We start from the raw sequence: 26,395 nt of genomic DNA, 5'->3' as shown, positions 1-26,395 counted from the left end.
AGTAGATTTCAAAGCACTTATAAAGGAAAAGCATTTAAAAAGGAAATGCTTGTTAAAATTCCATTTGTAGAAATACATGTGGCAATGTAGCTAAGACTTCTTGCTTCAAATCTAGAAGTTTTCAAAAGCATTCTTAATTCTAGAAGACAGTAAAGGTAACAAAGGTTTCTAAAGATTTTAGCATTGTGACAGCTTTCTGTCAGATTATTAAAAGTGCTTTTTAAATCTGAAGAATGATCAAACCAGAAAGACATAGTTACAAACATTCCGTTTGACTACGCTAATGCTTGGGACGAAATTTAACCACAATGTATCCCAGTTAAAAACATTGAAACATGGCCCTTTTTTTTGCTATACTTCGTGGTCAACACTCCACAAAAGTAAAATGCTAAGGCTTCCAAAATAAAATTTCATGTACAGCAAAATAAGCATGACAGATAAAGAAAGTTCTAACAAATCAAAGCAACGTCTACTGGCCACAGAAAATTCTGGCCAGTTTTTCCTCTTCATAGCTTCCATTTGAAAGGATTAAGTGCAATTTCTTTTTCACAACAGTCCTTACTGGATCCGCAGAGATGGGGCTCCGAGCCTCTGTTTCCTCCGCTTCATCATTGTGCTGATACACTGATATGCCTCTTCCCAGCCTAAGAGGCTTAGGGCTGGGGAGGAGAGGCCACTGTTATCACTCCAGCGCAGAGCACAGAACAATCAGTGCAATGCCGAGCTCTTCACACACCCCCGTGTCACAGACACCTCAGCAATGGTCCAGATTAATCACACAGCTCATGTCAAAAACCTAATTCTTTATAAGAAAAAAAATTATTCAGATTTAAAAAATCTCCTGCGAGGCTATTCCCAGCATCCGGCGAAAGGCAGCGGAGGGCAGCAGAAGGAAAGGCAGGAGCCCGGGACACAGAGGGGCCGTCTGACCTGTCACAGCGCCAGCAGCGCGGTCCTGCCGCGCTCCGGCCGAGCCCCGCGCATCGCCCGCTGATCACCCACCAGCGCCGGGGCTGCCAGCAGCACAGCAGCAGCTTTCCCAGCAAAGCCAAGCGGGGCACGGCGCAGTGAGAGGGCTCTGGCAGGGCTCTCGGAGCAGCCCGGACACCGCAGGGCGATGGGGCAGAGCGGCCCTCGCTCCCGAAGCCCGGCAGAGCCTCAGGGGGAGCGGGAGCAGCTGCGCCTGGCGGCGGGACACGGGAACCAGCCCGCTCCGAAATCAATCCCTCGGCTACAGCAGCTCAAAACAGCCTCCCGAAACCCCCAGACTGCGCTCCACACAGGGACTTTATGGGCTCGCAGCAGCCCGGGAGCCGCAGGGGAGGAAGGGGGAACACCTTCACCAGGAGAAAATGCTTCCTTTACAGTTCTGCTTGCAAACAGCCAGCTTAAAATCAATTCTGTGCTATTAACAAAACTGCCCCCAAATGATGCCCAACATTTTTTAAATGTGTATTCGTAAGAATGTTACTTTCCTCAAAAAAGTCTCCATATACATATATATATGTATGTATATATGTATGCATATATGTACATATGTATGTATATATGTATGCATATATGTACATATGTGTATATGTACATATGTATATATGTATATGTTTATATTTTTATATGGTTTTATATATATATATATATATATATATACACGTATATATATATGTATATATGTATGTATGTTTAATGGCAGCCTAAATACAGCCTTTAGCACTCTAAAAACTATATAGGTTTTAGAGTGCTAAAGGCTGTATTTAGGCTGCCATTCACAAATACTCATCTACCAAGTCAAATTCCAGGCGACAATTCTGATCTTCAGACCTCCCCACAATTCTGATCACAGCCCCACAGTACAAAATTGCAATCTCTCAGCAATTAGGAAAGCAGAGTGCCAGGCTGAGGTGGAAGGGCCAGGATGGCTATTCCTTACACAACCAAAGCCCCTGCCCCCACACTGTGCCTCTGCACTCAGACAGCACAGCAAGCAACAAAAAGTACAAATTTGGTATGCTACAAATAATTCTATTGTACTTATTAAATGAGAGCCTGGATTAAGTAGTGGAAACTTGACAATAAAAACTGCACAAAATACTTTTTCCACTTTTAAATCCTTGATGAAAACCTCCATAAATTCTTTGTCTCTGAGATTACAGTCTATACACAACACTAAAATACCCCTGATTCACCAAATCAGTTCTTTTAAAGAAACAATGCTTTCAAATAATTTTTAAAGTGTAATACAGGAATAGCAGCAGTGCTGTGGAGCTCCACAAGAATATTCAGCACATTCCACCTCCAGAACCAGCCCCATGGATCAGCTTAAGAGCAGCAGGTTATTTTTGACCTACTGCTTGTGAGCTGCTTCTACGTGCTCGGAGAAGGATGGGGGGGTCAGAAGAGTGCACCTCTTTCCCTCCCCATCTATATAAAGCACCACAAGGAGAATGCACTGAGTGGAGGCATTATTTCTTACTTTAAATCAGAAGAGAGTGCAAAAGCAGCAAAATTCCCTATTCCTTTTCAGAACCATTTTTCATCCACTTCCTTGCACTTTGGCTTTCCTACTCCTGGGACAGTGGCACTTCCCTTCCCTGGCAGGGAAACAGCATCCATCCATCACCAGCAGAAACACTCGCCCGCCAAGAGGAGCAGAAACTGAATTATGCACTCCATTTCTCTGCAGACACAGAGCAAATTCCCACAGCACCTGAGCATGGCAGCACGAAGACGTAAACCACTAAAGGACAGAAATTTTCTTTCCTGCCATCAAACTTCTTATTGTTTCCAAGGTCTAAACATTCAAAAAAAATACAAGCAGTTCAACACATGCCCCCAAAGAAATGCCTTGGTGTGTTTGTGTGTTATTTTACTGTCAAGAAGCTGGGGGCAAGTTTAACAAATGATGATGAAGACTTGTTTAATGAAACCCTCTCAGAAATGTCTAGGGCAGCAGAAACTAAGAATCTTCAGAGGTTTAAAGTAAAATGGTAATGCAGAGAAGGGGGGAGAGAAAGAGAGAAAACAAGTCCCACAGGGGACATAAGCTGCCTTAAAAAGTGATTAGAAGGAATAAAGACCTCCATAAAAGGCTTGCACACGTCTTCAACAAACACTTTTATGTTGCTTACCATATTTCTGAGACAGACATAAAAACTTCAGGTAAATACTACTCTTTACCAGCACCAATCACCATCAAAACAACAATGTGTAATATTTGGTTCATAGAAATGTGTATTTTTACTGGAGATATTCTGGACTAAAACTATTTTTTCACATTTCTTATGCCTCCAGTTTCTTTTTCTATTTGTATACAGCCTTTTAAAGTATATTTGATACAGATGGTTGATAGCAGGAAATAATTAACAAAAAAAAACTTACAGCTGAAGTTAGAAACTGGTTTAGCAAATTTAGTTTGCTGAGGAAATTACTCTTTTCAAATTTGGACATAATATGGGAAAGCTGTGTTTTCTTTTTAGAAAATTTTACATTTAGCACAAAAATTACAGCAACCCACACCATGAACCCTGCCTTAGAAACCATGAGGATTTAAAATATAAACCCACATTTTTCATTAAAAAGCCTGAACAGGTCAATAAAGTTCATGCTATAAAGAACTGAATTTATAATTAATTTATTGTTACTGGGGTACTGAACAAGAAACCAGATGGCTCAAGGGCAACCCCAACTGGATTTAGTGACTACTGCTCAGGCAAGGAGGCAAGCAGGAGCAATAGTGGGCTCCAGGCTGGTGCTGGGCATCCTGCAGCCAGGATGAAATGCAGCTTGCAGCCTGATCTTGTGGGTGCTGCACTGCTCTCAGACACATGAACACACACACAGAGGTGCTGCACCACGGGACGCTCCTGCTGCAAAGTCGCCACCTTTGTCCCTTCCAGTCTGGAACGTCTCTGCTGTGATTCACGTGCAGGTGCACATCAAAACCATGTGAAAGCTGCAGCCAACAATACAAAAACCAATCTCTACAGAGAACAGAACAGGATAATGGCTGAAAATAATTAAACCACTTTGACTAATAGGCTGGAGATCAAAGTTTGAGTCTATCACTCCACATCCACTATTTGAAACTAAAGAAAATATTCATGAATGGTAATTATTTCTTTTGTGAACAAAGCATGGGGAAAAACATAACCAATACATTTATATGCGTAATTCATTAAAGGAAAACTTTGAACTCTGATTATTGAACCACACCAGAGACAAAATATAACTACTTATTCCTGTTCTCTAACTATTCAGTCTCTTAGCAGCCTACAACTCAGCTGAGTATCATCTCCTTTAGTGCATTAAACATAACCTCCCATAGAAACACAAACACTTTAAGCACATTAACAACAAAATGGTATCTAAATTATCAGGCATTTCTCTTAATGTCACCCTGCATACAATTCCCCCATCTGTTTTACATGTCTGCTCACTCCGTGCTGATTATTTCAAAATTAGGATTGCAAGATACCCAAGTGCAAAGCCATCCCCTACAGCGTGCCTGTGTTTCCTTCTGCTAATATGGAAAGAGTCATCAACACTCATCAACAGACTTCACAGGCTCCATCCCACCATTCATTCTCTTCAGCTCCCACCCAAGAGCTTCTTTAGGTGACAAAAGTTCTCTTGTTCTCCTGACAAAAACAGTGAGACTGTAACTCCACTCCTTTTCCTTAGCACAAATAAGAACAGCAGCTCTTTTTGTCCCTGCTTATAATCAGTCCCTGCAATAAAACAGAGATTAGTCATACTGACTCAGGAAATATGAAATATTGAGAGTCACACAAAGAAAAAGTTAGAAGCATTTTCAGGAATAGCTCATCCTTTTTCATTCAGCAATGACAAATACCCAAGCTGATCCACAGGCTAAAACCTTTGTAACTCACAATCCAGCAAAGCAATCACCAAACCAGTCAGCAGTAGGAGATTTTTGACAGAAGTGCACCCCAACCTCCAGACTAGCACACAAAAAAATGCTGAGTGGCTGATTTTTGTATATAATTCAATTGCTACTCAACTGCTACAAAGGCTGGAGTTTGCAAAGGAAATTCATACACCTCTTGAGGGTTTCTGGCTCCAAGCCAGGTACTTCATCCTCCTGTCCATTCCTGCTTCTGCTTCTGTCGGTGATCAAAAGTCAGTGACTGACAGTCAATGAATCAGGACATGGCTACACCCATAGCTGTCCCTGCTCATCTGCCACAGCACAACAGCAGCTTTTCAGAACAAATTTTATTTTCAGAATTTGTTTTTGCTTATGAGGTTCACAGTTAAGTTGATTCCAGCAGAGGAAAACCCTCCAGAAGAACTAAGAACTGCCTAGAGTTGAAATGCCATTATTTTTGACAAAATGGTTAAACAAATTTATACATAGTATACGTATATTTTTACCTTATACTACATACATATATTATAATTATTCCCTTGATGTAAATTTCTCTAGTTTCTAATTCAAAAACAAAGTGGATTTTTTTTTAATCAAGTAAGCACTCTGATATTGGCATATGCAAAATCAAGCAGATCAACTCCACAAGAGCCTTTTCAGTGAACCTGTACATTTCATAGTATACCATCAACACAGATCTATATCAGCCACAATACACCACTGACTTCATGAACAGTTAAAACTTCTCAAACCACAAGACATCATTTGGTTCTGGATTACACTTGGTACTTGACTTGATAGAGAATCTGCAATTCCAGAAACTACAATCAAATAATCAGCTAGACAACACAGGCAACTAAGACATTTCAATTCTTCATAGATCTTTAGTCTCACTAATAGCTGCAACCTTATGCTTAAAATTTATGGCCTGGATCTTCTTGACACAGGTTGCTAAATTACTTCACATAGTGACAGCTTAAAAGGCACTCACTCGTGGAAGAAAACTAAAGTGAAGTAATGAAAATTGCAGGAGTTAAGTAATACAGAAATAAAATATTCAGTCATTTGGTTTAGTTACCAGTAACTAAAACATTACACATCTGCAGCACTTCATTTGTATCTCAGACAGCTCAAATGAAAATACATGACTAGTCTTGTGTCACACCCACCTCCATGCTGGAATGAGATGGAATATCTCTGGCATCCTCAATTTCAATTCCAAAACTTTTGTGCAAAAATTACATTCAACAAAAAAACTCAGTGGTAACTCACTGCTCCACTGTTTGATCAAAGAACCTTCATAATCTTCAAATGATGAACACCACCTGTCTTAGAAATCTCTCAAATCTCGTTAAGCCAGCCTTTGAGGCATACTGGTTAAAAAAACCCCAAAACCAGTCAGTGCTTCATGTTCTTTAAATAACTCCCTGACTGGTTTATCATTGTTATATGAACTAAACAAAAAGGTCTGGTCATGCCCCACTTTTAAAAAAAGACCTTTTGATCCTCTCTATTGTTCAGCCCTGAATCACAAGCTCTACACAGCATTTTCCAAACACTGTTTCTGTTACAAAGGGGATAGCTTACACTGAAAGACTGAAAATCATTTCTCATTAGAACCAGAAACCTGAGGAAGAAAGGTTATAAGCTTTTGTGAGCTTCATGTCTGTAGTCCACAAGCTCTGGGAAACAATTTTAAATCATAATGCAATAGCAGGCAGTACAAAAGCTTTCTCTTTTATATAATGCAATCAATAATGCAATTTCTTCCACCATAAATCTGTAAGCATAGCAGAAGCTAAGCTCTTATAATACCATTGAAACACCAAGTTAGTTCGCTGAAATTCTTTAAGCATCATAATGCATTAAAAAAAAATGCTGTTTGTTTAAATGACAGTTTTAAAAGCCTACATTTCCTGACATGCACTACTTTATTGAGACACCTCTGTCAGGCTGCCTGCTCCACAAACCCCTGGCCTGTGTGGCCCAGGAGCTGTGTGCTTAGACTTCTGTCAACAGACTGTTTGGAGAGCAGTGAGCGGAGTTGTCCATATCACATAAACAATCAGCAGCTCCTCTGGAGTCCCTTCAGCCACGTCAGAGGGGCAGCACTCAACACTGCAGCTCCTTTGGTATCAGGAGCAGCTCAGGCTGGTAATTAGAAGTAAGCTTACACTACCACTGCTTTTCCTGCTACACTTAAGGAAATGAATAGAGGCTTCAGTCTCACAGAAATCCAAGCCCATGACAGATTCTCAAAAATGTTGAACAGAGAAAAGAGAGCATCTGCCCATCTAAATTACTTCCACAACTGAACAGCTATATATGTTCAAAACAAACCAATGTATGAATAAAGAATAATTATACTTACAAGCTTCCTCTTCTGGGGAGACTGAGCTCTTTCTGGAAGAAAAAAAACAAAAAATTTGAGTTAATTTTACTTTTTATTATATGTTACTGATTTATTTATCAATAAACAACTGAGGTGGAATGAATAAAGAGCTGGCCATTTTCCAGCGCATGCTCAGTGTGGAACTGCACAGATCTGCTGCTGCACATTCAGAATGCACAGTCTGGGGTATGAAGGTCGCTCATTTTGCCTAAACAATCATTGCCTTTGGAGTTAAAAATCATAAGTACTCAACAGAGCAAACATAACTTTGAAATTCAAGCCTGAGCACAGATAAGGCAGTAATTAATTCTGTCCTACATACCTCATCAGCATCAGACCGAACCACTTCCAGAAGTGTGGAACGTGGTGTGCCTGCAGCTGCTGCAGTATGGTCTCACACTCTCACCAAAAGGAAGAATTTGTGCCATAGAGTGCACTTGGGGGCGATTTGGGTTTTTTTTTAAACATACACATTAGCTGTGTTATGTATTATCATAAAAAATTTGAGACCAAACACAATTTCCACTTAGCAGCATTTTGCATTTCAGCAGCACAAGCAAAGGCAGACGGGGGATTTTTCCGTTTTTATTGCAGACGATAGCCCGGGGGCATCTCCAGGCGGGGATATTGCCGGACACGGCACATCCCTTGGCACTGTCCATCCCCTGGCACTGTCCATCCCTTGGCACTGTCCATCCCTGGCACTGTCCATCCCCGGCACTGTCCATCCCCGGCACTGTCCCACCCCAGGGGCACTGTACATCCCCGGCACTGTCCATCCCTTGGCACTGTCCATCCCTTGGCACTGTCCATCCCTTGGCACTGTCCATCCCCTGGCACTGTCCATCCCCTGGCACTGTCCATCCCCTGGCACTGTCCATCCCTTGGCACTGTCCATCCCCTGGCACTGTCCATCCCCGGCACTGTCCATCCCCGGCACTGTCCCACCCCAGGGGCACTGTACATCCCCGGCACTGTCCCACCCCAGGGGCACTGTCCACCCCCAGACACTGTCCATCTCCTGGCACTGTCCCTTGTCCCCCCCCAGGCACTGTCTACCCCCGGGCACTGTCCCACCCCAGGGGCACTGTCCATCCCCGGCACTGTCCATCCCCAGCACTGTCCATCCCCAGCACTGTCCATCCCCGGGCACTGTACATCCCCGGCACTACCCATCCCCGGCACTGTCCATCCCCAGGCACTGTCCATCCCCAGCACTGTCCATCCCCGGCACTGTCCATCCCCGGCACTGTCCATCCCCGGGCACTGTACATCCCCGGCACTGTCCATCCCCGGCACTGTCCATCCCCAGGCACTGTCCATCCCCGGCACTACCCATCCCCGGCACTGTCCATCCCCGGCACTGTCCATCCCCAGCACTGTCCATCCCCGGCACTGTCCATTCCCGGCACTGTCCATCCCCAGGCACTGTCCCACCCCAGGGGCACTGTCCATTCCCGGCACTGTCCGCCCCCAGGCACTGTCCCCTCCCGGCACTGTCCATCCCCAGGAGCACTGTCCATCCCCGGCACTGTCCATCGTCCCCATCCCCGGCACTGTCCCTTGTCCCCCCCCCCGGGCACTGTCCCCTGTCCGCAGTCCCCGGCCCCGCCCGGCCGCAGGGGCTGCGCTCCCGCCGGACACCGCCAGGTGGCAGCCGCGGCCGCCGGCCCGGCCCCGATTCTGGAGGTTTTCTCCTTAAAACATCGGCACGCGCCGGGCTCATCCCCGGCTGATTGGCTTCGGCTGAGCCCAGCAAGCACCAGCACGGCCAACACCAGCTGGATGTCAGGGTACTGATCTACGGGATATGTTTTTCATCCCCTCTAAGAAAAAAAAAAAATTCAGTGTTTTCACTGAATATTGAAAAAATAAAATCAATAGGGAAAAAAATCAAATCTATAACACTGGTAAGGTAATCTCTTCTCCATCTTTAGCCACAGTGTTTGTGCTGACTGACATGACTAACAATGCTATTGACAGGCACTGACTGGTCTGATCAGTAACACATTGGATTTGGCTTGAAGTTTTTCAAAGATACCAAAAAGTTACAGCCACTAATAACAAAGAAGTCAATAAATAACTCTCACATGCCATTATTCTTTTCAAGTATTAGTTCTCCATAATTTGAAATTTCATTACAGTTTAACAGTGCCGAGCAAATTCCATGTGTGAATTATCAAGGCTGACAGCTTACAGCATGGAGAAATAAATTCCTGTCGTCAGACAAACTTGTCAAGATCTAATCAAAACACTTCAAGTGCGTAAGATAATAAATCATTAGCATCTATAACAGGTTGTGTGGTTTATATTCTAAAAAAGGTATTTCTTCCACTCTCATTTGTTAGAAAGAATTAGTTTCCAACTGTGAAACCTATGTAGCAAGGACAGCTTTTGCTACTGCAAATGAATAAAAAATAGATAAGATATAGGTATTATATGTTATCCTGCTTCTCTGGATAGTGTGTTACTTAGACATGCATATACATCTCTTTCATCATATGAGCAGCTGTATTTAATTTATGCTTTTCAAAGAAGATGGCACCTCTTGGCAGAAGGCACTTTTTCTATTGAAACGATGTATTTCTGTTGATTCCAACACAATAAGCCCCAGAAATGTTTAGAATGTATGTATAAAACTCTGGAACTTCATAGTACTGGATGAAAAAGCAAAACAGTGACCTTTAAATCTAACTACCTTCTAGTTTTTTAACTTCTAGGGTTCATTTTTACAAGCTTTGCTCTAGTCATTAGAGCTGAAAAGTCATTTAAAGAGGGAACACTCCCTTGCAGCAGCACAGCTCTGGTAATTGTGACTTGTAATTACCAGACATACATCACAAGAAACATGTCCCAGGAACAGGAATGGACAAATCCTTTCCCTTACAGAACTCTTGCTTTACTCAAACAATATGACCTTTAATACTTCCTATAATGTAAGAAATTCAGGATAAAATCCATGCAAGGTTAGGAGGAGGACTGCCTGGGGCTTTGTTCCTGAAAACATCTCTTGGAAACTGAGTTTCCAAATAAGGAAGGAACAAAGTCTTGGCAGATGACATCTCAATGCAATTGAAATATTATCCTATCCATGCAGGAATTGTCTTCATTCTGCACCACCACCTTGACAAACACATTGCAGCTGTTGAATCAATAGGCAGCAGTTCCCATTTAATACCACTGTGGTCTTGACAACAAAGAGCACAATCAAAACAATCAATTTTTATACCTGTTGTTCCACTATGCCTCAGTTCATGTCAGCCTTAAAATCCCCTTCACAAACCCTAACAGCCACACAGCCCACCATGTCCTGGCCTCAGCAGCACTTTCCCTGGCCTCTGGAGAAATGACAATGAACTCTCCAAGCTCTCTGCCTCTCCAGAGCTGGTAACAGCCCCTAAAATCCCCCAAAATGGGCCAAGGCAAAAGCACCAGAGCTGGACATTACACAACCACGAGCAGTGTAATGATGAGATTTGCTTTCCCAGATCACCAGAGTTTGTGTGTGAAGAAGTTACACCCCAGAGAGAAAACATCTGGGGATGGAAAGGAGGGAGCAGACTGCAGACCACTGCTACACTATTTCCTTTTTGAGGATGCCACTGCCAGGAGAAAACTGCAGATCTCCAGGGGATCAAGGGGACAATGAAAATGCCCCCCAGAGATGGGGATACACTCGCAGGGTTGAGACTCAGCTGGGTCTTAAGACAGCTCAACACTTCAGTGAGTGCAATGAACCAACAGAGAGTTTGTATCTTATAATGACAGGGTGGTTTCAAACCCATGGAGCAGCACTACAAAAGCAGTGATTCAATAATTATGAAAAATGTAAGTCCAACAGCATTTCACAAGCACTCTATAAAGGTTAAAGCTACTCAGAATCATATATAGTACCACTTATAGTAGAGATTAAATGTTTTAGTTAGTAAATTATGAGGTAGGTGGTGTGATTTAACTGGTTTCCACCCACACCACAAAGGAGTTTGGCATTACATTTCCATGTATCCTGAAAAAATAAATCACATTTTAAGAGGTGAGATAACTAATAAAAGAGTGCTGAGCTGTGATTCCTTGGCCTGAAACACTATTTAAAGGGTGCAGCTGTAATCCTTTCAATATGCTAGTTTATCCTGAAGGACATTTTTCATTAAAGACCACCCTTCTGATGAGAACAACACAGGAACCTGCAAGATTCCAAACTGCCCCTCCCAACAGCACATCTGCCTCCCTGAGCACTTGTGCTGCCAGCAGCTATATTTATATTACCATTATTACTCCAGCCAGCTCCATGCCACCTGCTCTCTAGGTCAACAATATAACCCTCCAAACAGAGGCTTACATTTATACTTGATTTATATGAAGTGCTAAATAGCATAAGAACACCATAAAATATTGGTGCACATTATTCACAAAGAACTTTCAGAAGTGGAAATAAAGAACTACTTTCACAGATCCTAAAAAATAAGGAGTGTATTAAATCTTGCAGTACCCAAATGACAAGAACAGACTGTTCTGAAAGTTAATTTTTTGTACCAGTTCCACATTTCAGGGCATAATTATTAAACATGCAACTTGATCTCTACAAGACAAAAGAAGTAGCAGATTTTCAGATGAGCAGTTAAAAAGGAACCTTGGGAAAGAAAATCAGCATCGCAGAATTTATAAAAAGCTGATTCAAATATCAGCCTTCAAAAGAGTTCCTTATAATTCCTTTTATCTTAAGTTCATCACCTCAATCATGAGGCTATAAAATCAGTCGGACACCATATCGTGCTACAGAAGAGGTTTCACAATAAGACTCAATTCTCATTTTACAGGCAGCAAGGAGGCTAAAGAGAAAAAATACCAGTCATTTGAAAGATGATTTTTGTTTGTAAAATACATTGTTTAGTACATAGATACTGAAACATTTATTCAGTTGTGGTTTTTTTATATACAGAAACTGCTTCTGAAAACAGGAATGTTTCAGGCAGCAGGAAGAGTGCTGGCTTTTTGCATAGGTGTGTGCACACAATATGGAGAGGAAATAAAGTCTGTAAATTTATTTGTTCACTGACCTACAATACAGCCCACATCGTTCCAGCAGATCCGTTATGTTACAAAAGTGTGAAAAAACAGGAACCCATCACTCAAATTTGTCACTTTCTCTCAGTCTTGTAATTTGTCCTTGAATATGTATCTGCACATATGGCACAGACCCACAGGCAAAGTTGGATGCTGGAGCCTGCACTGATGGCAGCTTAAATGGAGTCCTTGCAAATTAAAATGAGAACCATCACCACACAGGATGTTCCATATTTTTGCCAGAGCAGACAGCATGATTCCTGAGATTGCTTTTGACCTTGGCTCCCTTGCAAGGTACTCACTATCATACCAGTTGGGACAATAGACAAATATTTTTACAGCTATAAGAGTAAATACATTTCGGTTAATAAGTTAATATTTCACAGATGATGAAATTCCACTGACAGTCAGTGACCTGGTACCATGCACTCTTGTTTTATTTTTTTTTCTTTGCTGACTATGTTTGCTTTAGGGTATACTACCAACCAGCAGGGGATTAATTAAATCTCCCTCTATACATAACCATTTGCATTACAGAAATGATATAATGAGGGTTGGAATCTCCAATTCTGATGGAAAGTACAACCTGGCCGTGCAAGGACAAACTGTAATCCATCCATCAGATTAACAGGAAAGAAATTTTCATGGTGATTAAGAAAAAAAAAATGCCCCATGCTAAGCTTTTCTTTCTGCTATCAGAATCTGTCAGGAAAAATAATTTCCTTCTTTTCACCATATCACTGTAAATGGTTATTAAAAACAGCACTTCTCAATTTCTCTGTCTAGAAATGATTACATCTGAACTTGTTTCCCAAACTCATCAGTGAAGAATTTTAAACAGCAACACTGAAACTGTATCTGTACTGAAGGTCAGATGAACCTACGGAATATGCTGCAGATATTTTCTGTAATTTACTGACTTTCTAGAAACTAAATTCAGGATCATACTGTTAGCTCATCTGCTTAGCTACAGAGATACTTAAAATACAGAAAACGAATACCCAGCCTCTTGCCAATACCATTCAAAATATTCAGAGGGCATGGATTTAATTCCCAGACCTTTCTCTGCACTCTACTGAATTTATGTCTGCCATCACACAAATTCTAAAATGCCATGGATATCTTAGTCCCAGGGCATCCCCCCATATTCCCAGTGCCACACAAACTGCCTGGAACCACCCTTTCCTAAGAAATCTCACTTCATGGCAGCAAAGGGCCACAGCCTCCAGAAAAATGTGTGGGACACCAGAATAGTCCATAGGGTATCTGTTCACTCAGTGCTACCCTAAACATGCTACAAGTTCAAAGCAAAAGAAAGTTATTGTTTTGATTCATTTTCTACCTCAGCAGAAGCTGCATGACAATAAAAATACCACTTGCAACTAACATATAAAACCAAATGGGGAAAAAACTCTCAGCTGTTTAACTAACAGGCAGCCCTACTTCTCTAAATATTCAGTGTATATCAGTCTTTCGACCCACAGGTCACAAATCAGCCAATGATGCATTTCATGCTTTTAGATCTTCCAGTCTTTCTTTTCTCTTCAGCTTAGAAATCCCTTACTAGTCAGCAAAATAAAAAGCCTTTGGATTTATTTCAAATTAGAGTTACTGCAGAAGGAAATAAAGCTAAAAGCTCTTTAAACTTCAAGTAAAATTCTCAAACACAGCAAATTATTTTCCCTCCCCCATCCGCCCTTCTGAATGGGCAACAGAAACTTATTCTTTGGTAAGCAAAGCTAAGGATCCAGGTCACATCTGTGCATTAACCTGTCAAGAATATATGTCACCAGGAGCTTCCCACTAACCCTTCATATCACTTAACCTCAGGGCTTTCCATAAGATTATGGATTTTGGCTACTTGACCTAAAATAATTCCAGAATACATCTCAAAACAGGCAAGAATTCACACTTTCCTCAGAATATTTTCAGTGCCCACTCCTGTGTGTATATATATACACTATATCTATATGTATTTTAGTAAGCTGGAGTGTCTGCTCCATATTTTGTACATTACATCATGTTTTCCAGCCCAAAATACAACATTACTCAGCACACAGCATGGACCACTGCTCATGGCAACAAACAGGACTGAAACCACACGTCATGACTGGCAAATGGCAATAAAAACAAGGGATGCAAACCACATTCCCAAGGGATGAAGGGACCAGCCCCAGGACAAGGCACAGCTTTTCCACAGCTCAGGGGGCACCCACACGTCCTCAGCAGCCACAGCCATGAGTGACTGCAGTCCTGCAGCTCCATTTCCTCCACAGGATTCGTTCCTATCTCTGTTTCTCAGGACCAGGAGCACAGGGTCACTCTGATTTCATGCCCTCAGCCAAGCAGAAGTCTCTTTCTTCCCATAATAAAGACAATTCCTAGATTTATATTCGATCCCAAGCTTTTCAGCTGTGGTTAAACAAAGAGTGGCTTTTGAAAATTAAGACAACATCTAAGGGCCCTGGTCACAATAACAGGGGTACAGAAACTCAGCTGTTCAATACTTAGACATCAGCAAACTAATTTACTATTAATTTGATTGCTTTCCTCAAGGCTAAAAAAATAAAACCAACCATAGAAGCAGCCCTCTTCAAGTACACTTACCAAACTTACTTTTAAATGTTACAGAGCACATAAGAGACAATGTTTTTAAGGTGCAATTTCACTAGCAGGAAAAAGGAAATTTAAATATTACAGCTTGAATTTTTAACCCAGAGTCCTAAATGTGATGCAGAAGCATAGAAAAAAACCAGCAGAGCAGAAGAAAAACTATGAATTTACTCTCCTAACAGACAATCCATAAATTGCAACAGCAGCAGCTCTGGAAGATCATTATGATGACTTATTCCCCAAATTAAACAACAGCAGCAACCCAAAATGTGTGTGTGTGTGTGTGTGTGTGTAGCAACAAAATAAAAAGTGAGACACATGGTAGTCCTCTGTAAATAAAAGGTAATACTTTAAAACCTGAGAAATAACACAAATAAAAAATGCTCCAAATCGTCCTTATATATTTTTGCACAAATTAGCCTAAAGGCAAAGGAATACTGAGAGTAATAAAGCACACAGCTTAGACAGCTCATTAATCTTTCTCATTACTTAATTCTAGTTTTACAAGGCCATGAAGCAGATTCCTGATGGGTGAAAGAGCCTGCCCAGCACTGAACACTCATCCCAATAATGGGAGCAACTGTTCAAAATTCTCTTCCATTTTGCCAGACGGCGCCAGTTTCAGAAATTTAAGTCAAAAGGTCACATTCTGCAAAAATGTAGAAAATGCAGGGAAGATTCTCATCTCAGAGCTGTACAGAGCTCCAGCTGTAATGCTATTGTTAGAAACCACTCTTAAAATTACTCTGTCTTGACTTGCACCAAAAATTCCTTCAAGACTGGGCATGCAATGGTCACAAGGAAACAGTCACAGCTGCTAAAAATGCCAAGAGCATTACAAATAAACAAATCCAGTGTTATTCTCTCCCTTGTAGCTCATACTAATATTAATCTATGATCAAGTCAGTTGATATTTCTACTATACACACATCTACTCCTTAACAGGCTGTTTCTAGACAAATTAACTGTCATCAAGGCCACCTGACAACCAATTTGATTCTTAAAACTCTTTAAATATCTCTTTAAAACTGAATGATCAAGCCTAACAAAAGGATTCCACAAGAACCTTTCTGGTTTATCCTACAAAAATCTATATAAAACAATGAGCATCTCATGAAAACTCCAGCCCTGGCTCATCAGCTCATATTCATTCAGTGCACTGTTAATACAGACCATGAACAAAAATCAAAGGTTGCCCCTAAAATTATATTGAGATACATTGGTACTATATTGAATTAAAATAAATTGGACATTCTTCAATACCATAGTTGAAGGAACAAAAGGCACATGGTCAGTTCAGTGTTAATGTCAGCAGCAGATCTCTCCCACCAGCCCAAAGTCTGTCAGGCTGGTTTCTCACTGACTCCCCAGTTGTGAAGTCTTTGAAAGCAAACAGGCAGAAATGAAATTTGGTAGTTGTTTTTGAGAGGCACTGCCCATGTCTCCAATTGCTCTGTCAATGTTAGGCTAAGACTTGTGACACACCAATAGAATTTTATCTTTACAATTGTCTATTTCTCAATTAATTTAGACAAAAAGAAACATGTGTCAGGCCAGTGCTGCCAGACAGCTGGAGAGCTTGGCCAGCCCTAAAATAACATCAAGTTTCCTGACAGTAAAGCTCTGGGAGAAAGTCCCAGGGAAGAGAAACCTTTTAGTTCCTCAAAAAGCCTCAACAATAAAGGTGTCTCCCATCCCTCCTTAAAGCTGCATCAAATCCATTCCATATAGATATGGGAAAACACTCTCAGAAATTGAAAGCATAAGCAATCAATTTTAAAGATATTTAGTAATTAGTCCTAAAAGGATTTCCAAGCAAATAAAGCTCCCTTGCCTTCATCTAGTTTATGACTGATAGCATCTGTAACCTCACGTGGCATCCATTAAGTTCAGTAGTTAATTACATCTGCTCTGACTGGACATTATTTACAGAACAAGCAGATGTAATTTTCCACTGCTTAGCTAAGCTACATGAGGCACTTCAGCCTACCCCTCTCAAATCACTGCTTCTCACAAAACCACGGAAGGAGGGACAGACAGGGTGCGCTGAGCATTTCCTGCAAAGGAATAGTTACAGACATCATCCGCTTAATGAAGAAATCCACATGCTGAGCACCATGTGAAAACTTGGAATAATCAGAGCCAGACAGTATTTACACCTCTGTAAGCAAACTAGAGAATTTTAACTTCTCTTTCTGCCCTCAGAAGTGAATAGCCTCGGATATTGCTTATGCCTGCTGGGCTCCACACTGGAGCATAAACCCTTGACAAAAGTGATGAAAGAAAGGGCTCTGTTGCTTCATTCCTCAAAAATAAATAATTTTTTCACCAAAAGCAAAAGCCACAGTTATTTGACATTTACACATATTATCTGTATAGGAAGAATATTCACCCCCTGGATATATAAGGTGGTTACACACCTAGCATGACTTATTTCAGTTATAACACAAAGCCTTTATACCACAACTTTTTATTATTAGTTCTGAAAAACAATCATTTCAGTGAAAACCAAACATTAAATTGGAACATGCTTTCCTATCATCTTTCATGCATACTTTCAGACTTGTTGGTGGGGCTTTTTCTGCTTAGGCATATTTAAATTAATCATAAAGACAAAAAAAAATATATTAGAAAAAAGTAATTAAATTGTCCTCTCCACTTCAGCGAGATAGAACTGTAATAATCACCAACTGAACTCTAATTTTAAAATCACAATCTTATATTAACTTCAAGGGTTCAACAGTGTGACAATGCTCTAAGATGGAATATAAAATAAGAAACTGCAAAGTGGTTCTAGGTAAAAACCAGCATTCATTTACAGAACAAACCCAATGTGGGGAAAGTTTTCTACTCGTGTAGGTAAGAACAACTGCAGGCTTAGAAGAGACAGAACATATCTCACAAAAGCAGCATTTATTGCTTTCAAAATGAAAGACAGGTGAGCTGGGAACCACAGACACTGACCAACCTCATCCCTGGGCACATTTTTAAATAACCACATCCAACTCTGTCCTACAGTTACATCATAAATTCTGCAAATGTCAAGAGAACTGAAGTTTTTGGATCACTCAGATTTCTCCTATGAAAAAGCATGGGATACATGGAAGCATCTTTTACAGATTTATTAATGAACATTTAATATAGTTGGATAATTCAGGTTTACTCAGTGCCAAGAGATCTGTTTCAGAGTAAAGGAAAATTCATCCCCAATTAAAGCAGTGGTAAAATCCAGGCACTCACTCCCAAAGCACAGATTTGAGAAAGTGCAGACTGTGCCTAATGACTTTTAACTCTGATGGGCGATTACTGTGCTCTGTAATGGGCTGACAGAAACAGCTGATTCTATTACAAGGACATGTTCTGGCAAGGATTCTCTTTCTGTTGCATTTAAATTATAAATATGGACTCTCCTGAAGATATCAAGACAAAAGATACTAATCAATATCTAAAACTTCTGCCTTCTGTCCTTTACCATACTTCAAATTAGAACAAGCACTGACTTCATCACCAGGAAAAGCCTTGCAGGTACTGAGGACTGTCTGCACTGTAATTTCTCTGCTGCGCATTGCTCTTCATCCTCTACTCCTTTTAGAAGAAACTGCAAGGGTTTGTTTTTTTTTTTTTTTAATTCAGCTGTTGGCTTCAAAGTGAGGTTTTAAGGTATATTCCTGTTTGCATTTATGGGTACAGAAAAAATTTCCTAAGACTTCGCAGTACCTGAAAATTCATCACCAATTGTCACTGAACAGTCTCTTTCTTCAAAGAGGATTTGGGAAGGGGCTTTTCCTCAACTTGACAGGTCTCAAAACCACAAGTCTAATCAATGGCCTTGTTCACACTTTCAGGTTGAATTTAATGCATGATTAAAGCATTCAGCTCAGAATAGCTTCTGGGGAGCCAAAAAGTCTTTAATACAATGTTTTTAACTCGATGTCTGTAATGTGCTGTAGAAGAACTTGAATACCAGAACCAAATCCTCTGATACATATTTCATAAAAGCCACAAAAAAAGCTACTCATACTGGAAAGAAAAAGCAGCATGGAAACTGCAAACTATCTAACAGGCAAAAAGCTTCAGTACATCGAAGCATTTAAGTACAAATGGTGCTCACACTACTAAAAACCAGGTCTATACCTCTGTACAAGCTTTCCCACTGCTGCTTTTGAAGTTTTGTTGTAATTTTCTTTTGTCTATCCCACTTCACTAACAATCAGCCCAAACTCAACAGCTTTTTTCAGAGTAGAAGTTACAATTTTGATGTGCTGCTATGTACATTAGAGGACTTCCTATACAAAGAATGTTTGTTGTGGACAATAAAGCAATTCTTATTGATAACTAATAGGGGAAAAAGCCTTATGAGATTTTTCGCTGAACTTGTTACATTTTTGTTTGAGGGGAACCAAACTTCAAAGAAATAACAAAAAAATTGAAGTTTAGGGACCATCTGTGAAGAACTAACCTAAATAGCTTTCAAAGAATGACTCAAGGTTTCATTTCCTGATAGCAACCATCTACCCATGCTCCTTGGTATGATAAGTTATCTTCTTCATCAAGAAAATTCTTGGTTTATTTCCCTTAGATGTTTAACTCCTTAATCCCTATTTCCACAATGTTTTCTCTCAGGCAGTGCTGCCACAATCTGCCCTGGTGTTCCCAAATTCTCACAACAGAAGTGCAACTTCAGCAGCCAGAACAAAGGATTAGTAAAAGCATTAAAGTGACCCTGCAGAATCATTCAGTGCTCACACAAAAATTGAATTAATTTCATTAATTCTCCTCCAAATTTAAATTCTGTGATAACTGATAATTTTCATTTCAATAAAACAGTTTAGAAACTGATAAAATAGTTCCAATGTGGTCTGACCGGAACAGGCTCAAAGCTCTTTTAACATGTTTCACTTTTCAGTTTCTCACAATGTAAAAAGCACAGCAAAGAAAAGGCAAGATGGTGATTCCCACTTAAATTCCAATTTAAATCCTATTCCTGGAGCTGAAACATTGCTCCAAATTCACCACTGTATTTTAAACATTTCAGTTTAATCAGGAGGAAAGAAACTTTGGAGATTTAAAGATTTGTTTTTAATGCAAACTTTGTACTTGTTGAATTCAGAATTTTAACACCAGGAAGCAATCCCATCATCTACTCAAGGAATTACAGATGACTGGCTATAGGGGGATTTCTCTAACACACACACACCCAAAACAAACCCAGTGCAGCCCCTGGGGTTAGTCCAGATTTACATATGTGCTAAGTGACAATTTAGACTTAACATCTCAAATTATCTTTCCTCACTTACATTATTAGAAAGAAGGTGTGTCACAGGTATCACTTTATTTTCACTGGTTTTAATTCCACAGTACCTTCTTAAATAATGAATATTTCTTTTCTGCCCATCACTTACTTTTATAGAAGTATTTATCTTTGAAACAAATATAAAAGTCAGGTTAGTATTTATTTAAGAAAAATCCTAGGATGGGTCACCTGGACACAAGAACTATCAGAGACTGGGCAACAAAAACATTTAAAAGCAGTTTTTCAGATGTAGTGAGCCTGGTGTCTTACTAGGTGAGCCCCTGGGAAAGTCTATTGCTTTGTTAACATGGTGTTGGGTTATTTTTCAGATGAAGGAAAAGGAACTCAAGTCATATTCCCTCCCCGACCTGAAAGAAGCTGCCCAGCATTTATGTCCAGAGTGTTTAAATTGCTATGTACATGCTCCTTAAAAAAATAAAATCAATAGACATTATGCCTACTCACCTAAAAATCAATAGACATTATAGATTAATAAAATATTCTTTTCATTTTCCTATTTTCATTTTATTCTAATTGAATATTTATAGCCTCTCTACCCAAGTTTAACATTAAATGCAAATGGATAGAGAGCATTTAAATGTGTACTGGTTCTAGGAAGCAGAATCTGTACTGTTATACAAACTTGAAAGAATTGTTTGCAAAATTACCATACTGAGGAGAGCAAAATCTTATTTTCAATCTTAATACTTCAAGTTTTCCTAATTTCAGTGTACTTAAACAGCATTCCACTGTTCAGACCTAGAAACTATTAAAGCAAATGACTGACCAAAAAATAGTATTTTCAAAACAATATTGGAACCACACTACACAAATATCCGTTCATTTCAATGGAAAAGGTGGGAAATTCGGTTCATTGTAGAGTCTGAAAATCTCCATCTATGGTTTCCTTCATGCCTAGAAGGTTTTTGCTTCACAGATTCAGGTATTCCTATCACAGCAAATAAGCCTCTGGAGCCTGGGAAAAGCAGAGAGCAAAAAAAGGGCTCAAAAAGCCAACAGGCAAATAAACAATATAATAGCAAGATACAGGAAAGGCAAATGAATCTGGCTGCAATGCCAGGGAGCTACCATGTGCCATACTGCATAAAGCAAAGCAGAACTTACAAGTGCTTCTACATGAATTCTAGAAGCCTGGAAAATAAAACAAAAGTATATTTGGCATCAAACAGCCACCTCTGTAACAGGCATCCCACACACCTGCCCACAGGAGGATGATCTGTGGGATAGTGCTGTCAGTATTTACTTATCAGGATTGATGGATTAAGCTGTGGGAGCAGGGAAGATGCTCTGTGGATGAAATTTACCAGGATAAAAATATTACAGAAGAAATGCATCACAGAATCCCTTTGGGCAGGAAACCCAGCCTGTAAGAGCCAAAAATACAATTTCAGGGCTGTGCTACCAATTCTCAGTTCAAGGCAATGGCACCAATCAGGAAACATTAAATAAGATCAGGGAAGCTGCAAAGTTAGAACAAGTCACAACAATGGAAGTTTTCAATCTGGGCCAGTGCTTCACCAGGATAACAAAAGAGCAGTCTGATCTCTAAAAAAGATGCTGTTTTGGGTTTGTCCTCAGCCTTCTACACTCCTTTTTAGTGCCCACAGCATGACTCTGTCTTGACTGGGGTGCAGCGTTCCTCCCGGGCAGAAGCCTTCAGTCCCAAAGACATGATCAGCTCCCATCACACCTAATTCCTCCTTTTTACTCCTTTCTGTTGTCCACACATGTGGGCTGCTAATCTCTTGTCTACAGATTCTCACACACAGAACTGGCAGGTATTACAGAGAATGTTATCACAGAAATCTTGTATTTCAGCAACCTCGAGTTACCCTGGAAGCCTCCCTGCCTGAACCTCCCACACAGAACCTGAGCTAACTGCATTTATTCACAGAATCACCCACTATCACAGCTTCCCCTTATCCTTGGGGACATCATCTGTGCTGCAGGAGCCTCCTCAGACCAGAAGGATGCAATGACACTCTCTGGAAGGTGGATCTTATCCAAAAGGTCAGGTCCATCCTCAGCAGCAGCACAGAGGAGCTGCCCCTGTGGTGTCCCTGCAGGTCTCACCTCTGAGCCTCTCTACTAGGTTTGCCCAGTTCAGGCACTTTAATAGCAAACCTGTGCTCTCAGTGCTGAGAGCTCCCTGAACCACACACACAAACACACTGAAGACCATGACTCCATCATCTGAGCTGCATTCTCTGCAAAAACTGGAGAAGCCTTCACTTAGACACCAGATTTCTACCTCTTATGTTTAACAGTGTGTTAGGTACTAGAACTTTATGCTAATTAGGCTTCTCCTTCAAGTAGTAATTAAACTTACTCTCCTCCCAATCTATTCTACTTTTATTAAGTAAATTAAAAATAGGTGAGATCTATCCAAGAGCAAGCTCAGTTTTTTGAGTTTATGGGCTTCTTCTTAAATGCTGACTTGAGACATTCTCTCTTTGCTGATGACAGCCACCCTTTTCATTGTCCCCTGTTCTACATACAAGTTAGAAATTTCTTTTCCTTTTACTCCTGCATCTTTGAACAGGCTGGGCATTCTCAGTATCCCAGATGATCAGCCAGAAAGCTAATGTTGTAGGTGGGACAAAAATATTACACACAGAACTTAAGAAAAAAAAAACATCCAAACAACTAAGGCAGAAGTTTAAAAACGTGCTGTTATTTTATTACTGCAAAATGTTAGAAATTTGAGATTTGAGTTTTCCATTTAGATTGAGTTTTCCTAACCTAATTCCAGATTACACTGCAATAGCAGATACTGTACAGAATCAAATGTGGGTTTCCTGTAAACCCTGGCAATGTGAGGAATTTATCAGGCAAGAGGGCCAGAATCAGATATACACAACTCACTCCTCACCCACCCACATACAGCCAAATTAGAACTAATTTGAAAAAGGACAGAGGACAAACTGTGAAGACAATGGACAGCTTTAATTGGGGAACGAAAGGCAAACAGGCTGTTAGGCAGCATCAGGAATGGATGGAACATAATATGGAAATTATTATAATGGCATTAGCACAATCAGAAGCACATCAGCAGCTATGATGCCATGTCTGGTTCTGGGCACATTGTTCACAAAGAAAAATGCCGGACTCCTGGCCAAGACAGCTTGCTATTATTATTGAAATTCATTTTCCTATGGAATACATACTTGAGCCTAAAGCTAGAAAAAACCCTCCAATCCCTACTGAACAGGTTTTCATCAGAAAGGAAATAACTTTTCTTTCTAGCCAAAGGAGAAGTATCTTCAAACACCTGCAGTGTGACAGCACTGCCTTCCACAGCTCAGCAAGGAGAGCCTCCAGTCTATCTAAAATGAATATTCAAATGCTGGCAGCCATCATTCCAGCACAAGAAGTCTCTGGCTGCAGTGAGGACAGTCTCATGGATTAATTGAGGGAAGAATTCTCACAGAAGGAAAGCCACTCAGAACAAAGGACAATGCTGGCACAAGAAATGATGCATACAAATAGGTGTGTTTCCATTTCCATACAAATGGAAACTAAAAGTTTCTGATTTTCAGAAGACTATGCTTGTAAAACAGTAGCAATGAAGTACTTAAACTCTTTGTGGTCCTAAAGAGATACAATTGGACAATATATATACATTATTTCATACATACACACAATTTCTATGAATACACAGACACAAAGAAATTCTATTTTCCTGGGATAAATGGAAAGTTCACACATTTTCTTTTGTATATATACAAACCTCAAAGACAGCACAAGAGGAAATTTTGTTCCGATGCACCACAGATTACAGCATTATTTCCAACACCTTCTTTAAGAACTGAATTCTTTCTTTGGAAAACAAAAGGCTTGAAAGCCACAGGTTTCTGGAATGCATTTTCTACATGTGCAATTTATGGAGGCATTCAAAAACAGCCTACAATATATATAGCAGGCAAACTGTGAGAGCTTAGGGCAAGAGGAATTTTCCTAATCTGCTTAAGCACAGGATTTTTTTAGTGGCAACATGGCTGCTGCTCTGTGCCTGTGTCTCCCTGTCCTAAGCCTGTTTGCTTTTTGTTTTCTGTTTAGTTTGATTCTCTGGGGAGGCTTAATTGTTTTTTGCTTTTTTGTCTTCATGGTAGGATTCCTTTATTATCTGATTTTACGGCTGCCATTGCCATTTTCTGTGGGAGCACTTTTTTGTTTGTTTTATGGCCCACCTTCAGTGAATCCTCTTTAGTACAATCAACCTTTTTGGCTTTTTACTCCACTCCATTATTCTACTGCACTACAGTTTACTTCTGAGGGATTTGCTGCAAGACTCAGCCCCAATTTCCAGCAAATGAGGACTACAGAAGGATCCATCTGCTGCTGATACACAGAAGTCTCAGCTGAAATACTTCTTATGCCATAAATGTGTCATTTGGGATGGAGCTACATCACCACATCCTTTCACAAGAGGATGCACTCCAGGAATAGGAATCAAACTCCTGAAGACACTGTGGATCAGGATTTCTTCCAAGAGAAGGAAGAGCTACCAAGAATCCAAAGGCTTTGTCATTAGACTGCCATTCCACCAGCAACTATTAAGAGCTGTTACTTCAGGTTTTTGCATCTCTAAACACTGAGGTTTTTCACCACTGAAAAAGGAATTAGCACCTTTATGTTAATCAGAGAAAATATTTACTTGAATTTTGACTTGGTTATTAAATTTCATACTGCACATACTTACAATATGGACTTTGGAAATACACTGCTTGATTAATCTCCACCATTAATGCTGCAACAGGAGGAGAGTGACAGGTCTCTCCTGAACAGCTTCTGGAGATGAAGATGCAATCTTTCTTAGCTGAGAAAGGATTATTTCAGATCTAACTCTGATTGCCAGCAGTGTTGGTAATGCATCAGCATCTTGTATTATGTGCAAAAATTAAAATTATAATTCTATGTACTTTGGCGAAAGTTCTACTTTGTCCAGCATCAGGGGACAACAGGAGCTAACTTGCTTTTCTTTTAGCATTAGCTTGTTATTATGTCTTGTGCATCAGAATGCAACCTCCCATGCCCAAAAATCAATTTCTTGTACAATTATGTCTTTTCTCTATTAAAAGTTTATATTGTTTTTAGCAAGTGATCATATTTAATATTTTGCTGTTAGTGAAGTTTTAATCTCTTCCCTGCAAGCTGGTTTTATTATTGAAACCTCAGTGCATACTGGCTGCCCTTAAATATTGCAATTGGGTTTTTCCCATCGTTTCAAGACTGTCCTTGAGGAACAGCATAAATGGTCTTATTTCTCAGTTAATTCTCAAACTGTCTGCAAACCAGGCTGTGGTTAAATGCTTGGAGCTGCCCAGGTAAGGACAAGACACAAAGACACAAAGCTGCCCCATCTCAGCCAGATGCAGTAGGTGGCCACGTGCACAGCTGCAAGTCCATTAAAAGCCTTACTCACATTATCTTAATTAACTTTCTTAACACTTGCCTGCCCTGGAGAATTCATCTGAAGTTAAAAGCTGACTTGTGTTTCTATTTGGACTCCAGAATTGGAATTATGTTATATTTCAATTTGAAGCTCCATGAAATTGACAGTTTTGTCTTTGAATGCTTGAGATCAAAATAGTACAGATTAATATAAAACAGTAATATAAAACAGAAGACCTTACTCACATTAGTAACATTAGCACTTTTCTTGTATTGTTAGTACTAATGTTTGTATTGTTCTCATTGAGCTAATACTGCATATTGTCCCCTTATCATAGTGTTGCTTTGTATGTTGTCAGTCCTGTGGCATTAGGTATTTTGTAGGATAAGTGTTCTATTTCTTATTTGATACTCATATTTTTACTTTAAGATTTTCATGAGCTGATCTCCATGTTATGATTTTTTTATTTCTGCAAGACGACTCATACAGCTATTACATGAGTTCTTTAAGGAATTACGATTCACATTCTGATATCTCTTACACTATTTAACATGTGTCAAAATAAATAGTAGAAAAATCCTTTTTAATGCAAAAGAATATCTGCATGGATATTGCACAAATCTTTATCAACTGAAATACCATTTGAAGATTTCCATTCCAAAGCAATTACCACTCCTGCAGAAGAAAGCAGCTGATGAAACAGGGGGCAGAAAAGATCAGTACTTAATCCAT

The 26,395-nt window shown here is 40.1% G+C and overlaps 1 protein-coding gene across 13 annotated transcripts in view; it reads right to left on the bottom strand.

The window, feature by feature from the left end:
• The window catches only part of MAST2 (microtubule associated serine/threonine kinase 2), a 184,932-nt gene that overhangs the window by 96,524 nt on the left and 62,013 nt on the right, over positions 1–26,395 (bottom strand). For 11 of the 13 annotated variants that reach the window (XM_063166009.1, XM_063166012.1, XM_063166010.1 and 8 more), the window contains one exon: positions 7,257–7,288. In XM_063166009.1, the coding sequence (XP_063022079.1) occupies positions 7,257–7,288 (32 nt within the window). Of the gene's footprint in view, positions 1–562; positions 880–7,256; positions 7,289–26,395 lie in introns of those variants that run through there. The other 2 variants (XM_063166017.1, XM_063166020.1) reach the window with 2 other exon arrangements.

This window comes from Melospiza melodia, chromosome 11, assembly GCF_035770615.1.
Source record: "Melospiza melodia melodia isolate bMelMel2 chromosome 11, bMelMel2.pri, whole genome shotgun sequence".
Classification (NCBI taxonomy): domain Eukaryota; kingdom Metazoa; phylum Chordata; class Aves; order Passeriformes; family Passerellidae; genus Melospiza; species Melospiza melodia.
This window is presented reverse-complemented; position numbering and strand designations above follow the sequence as displayed.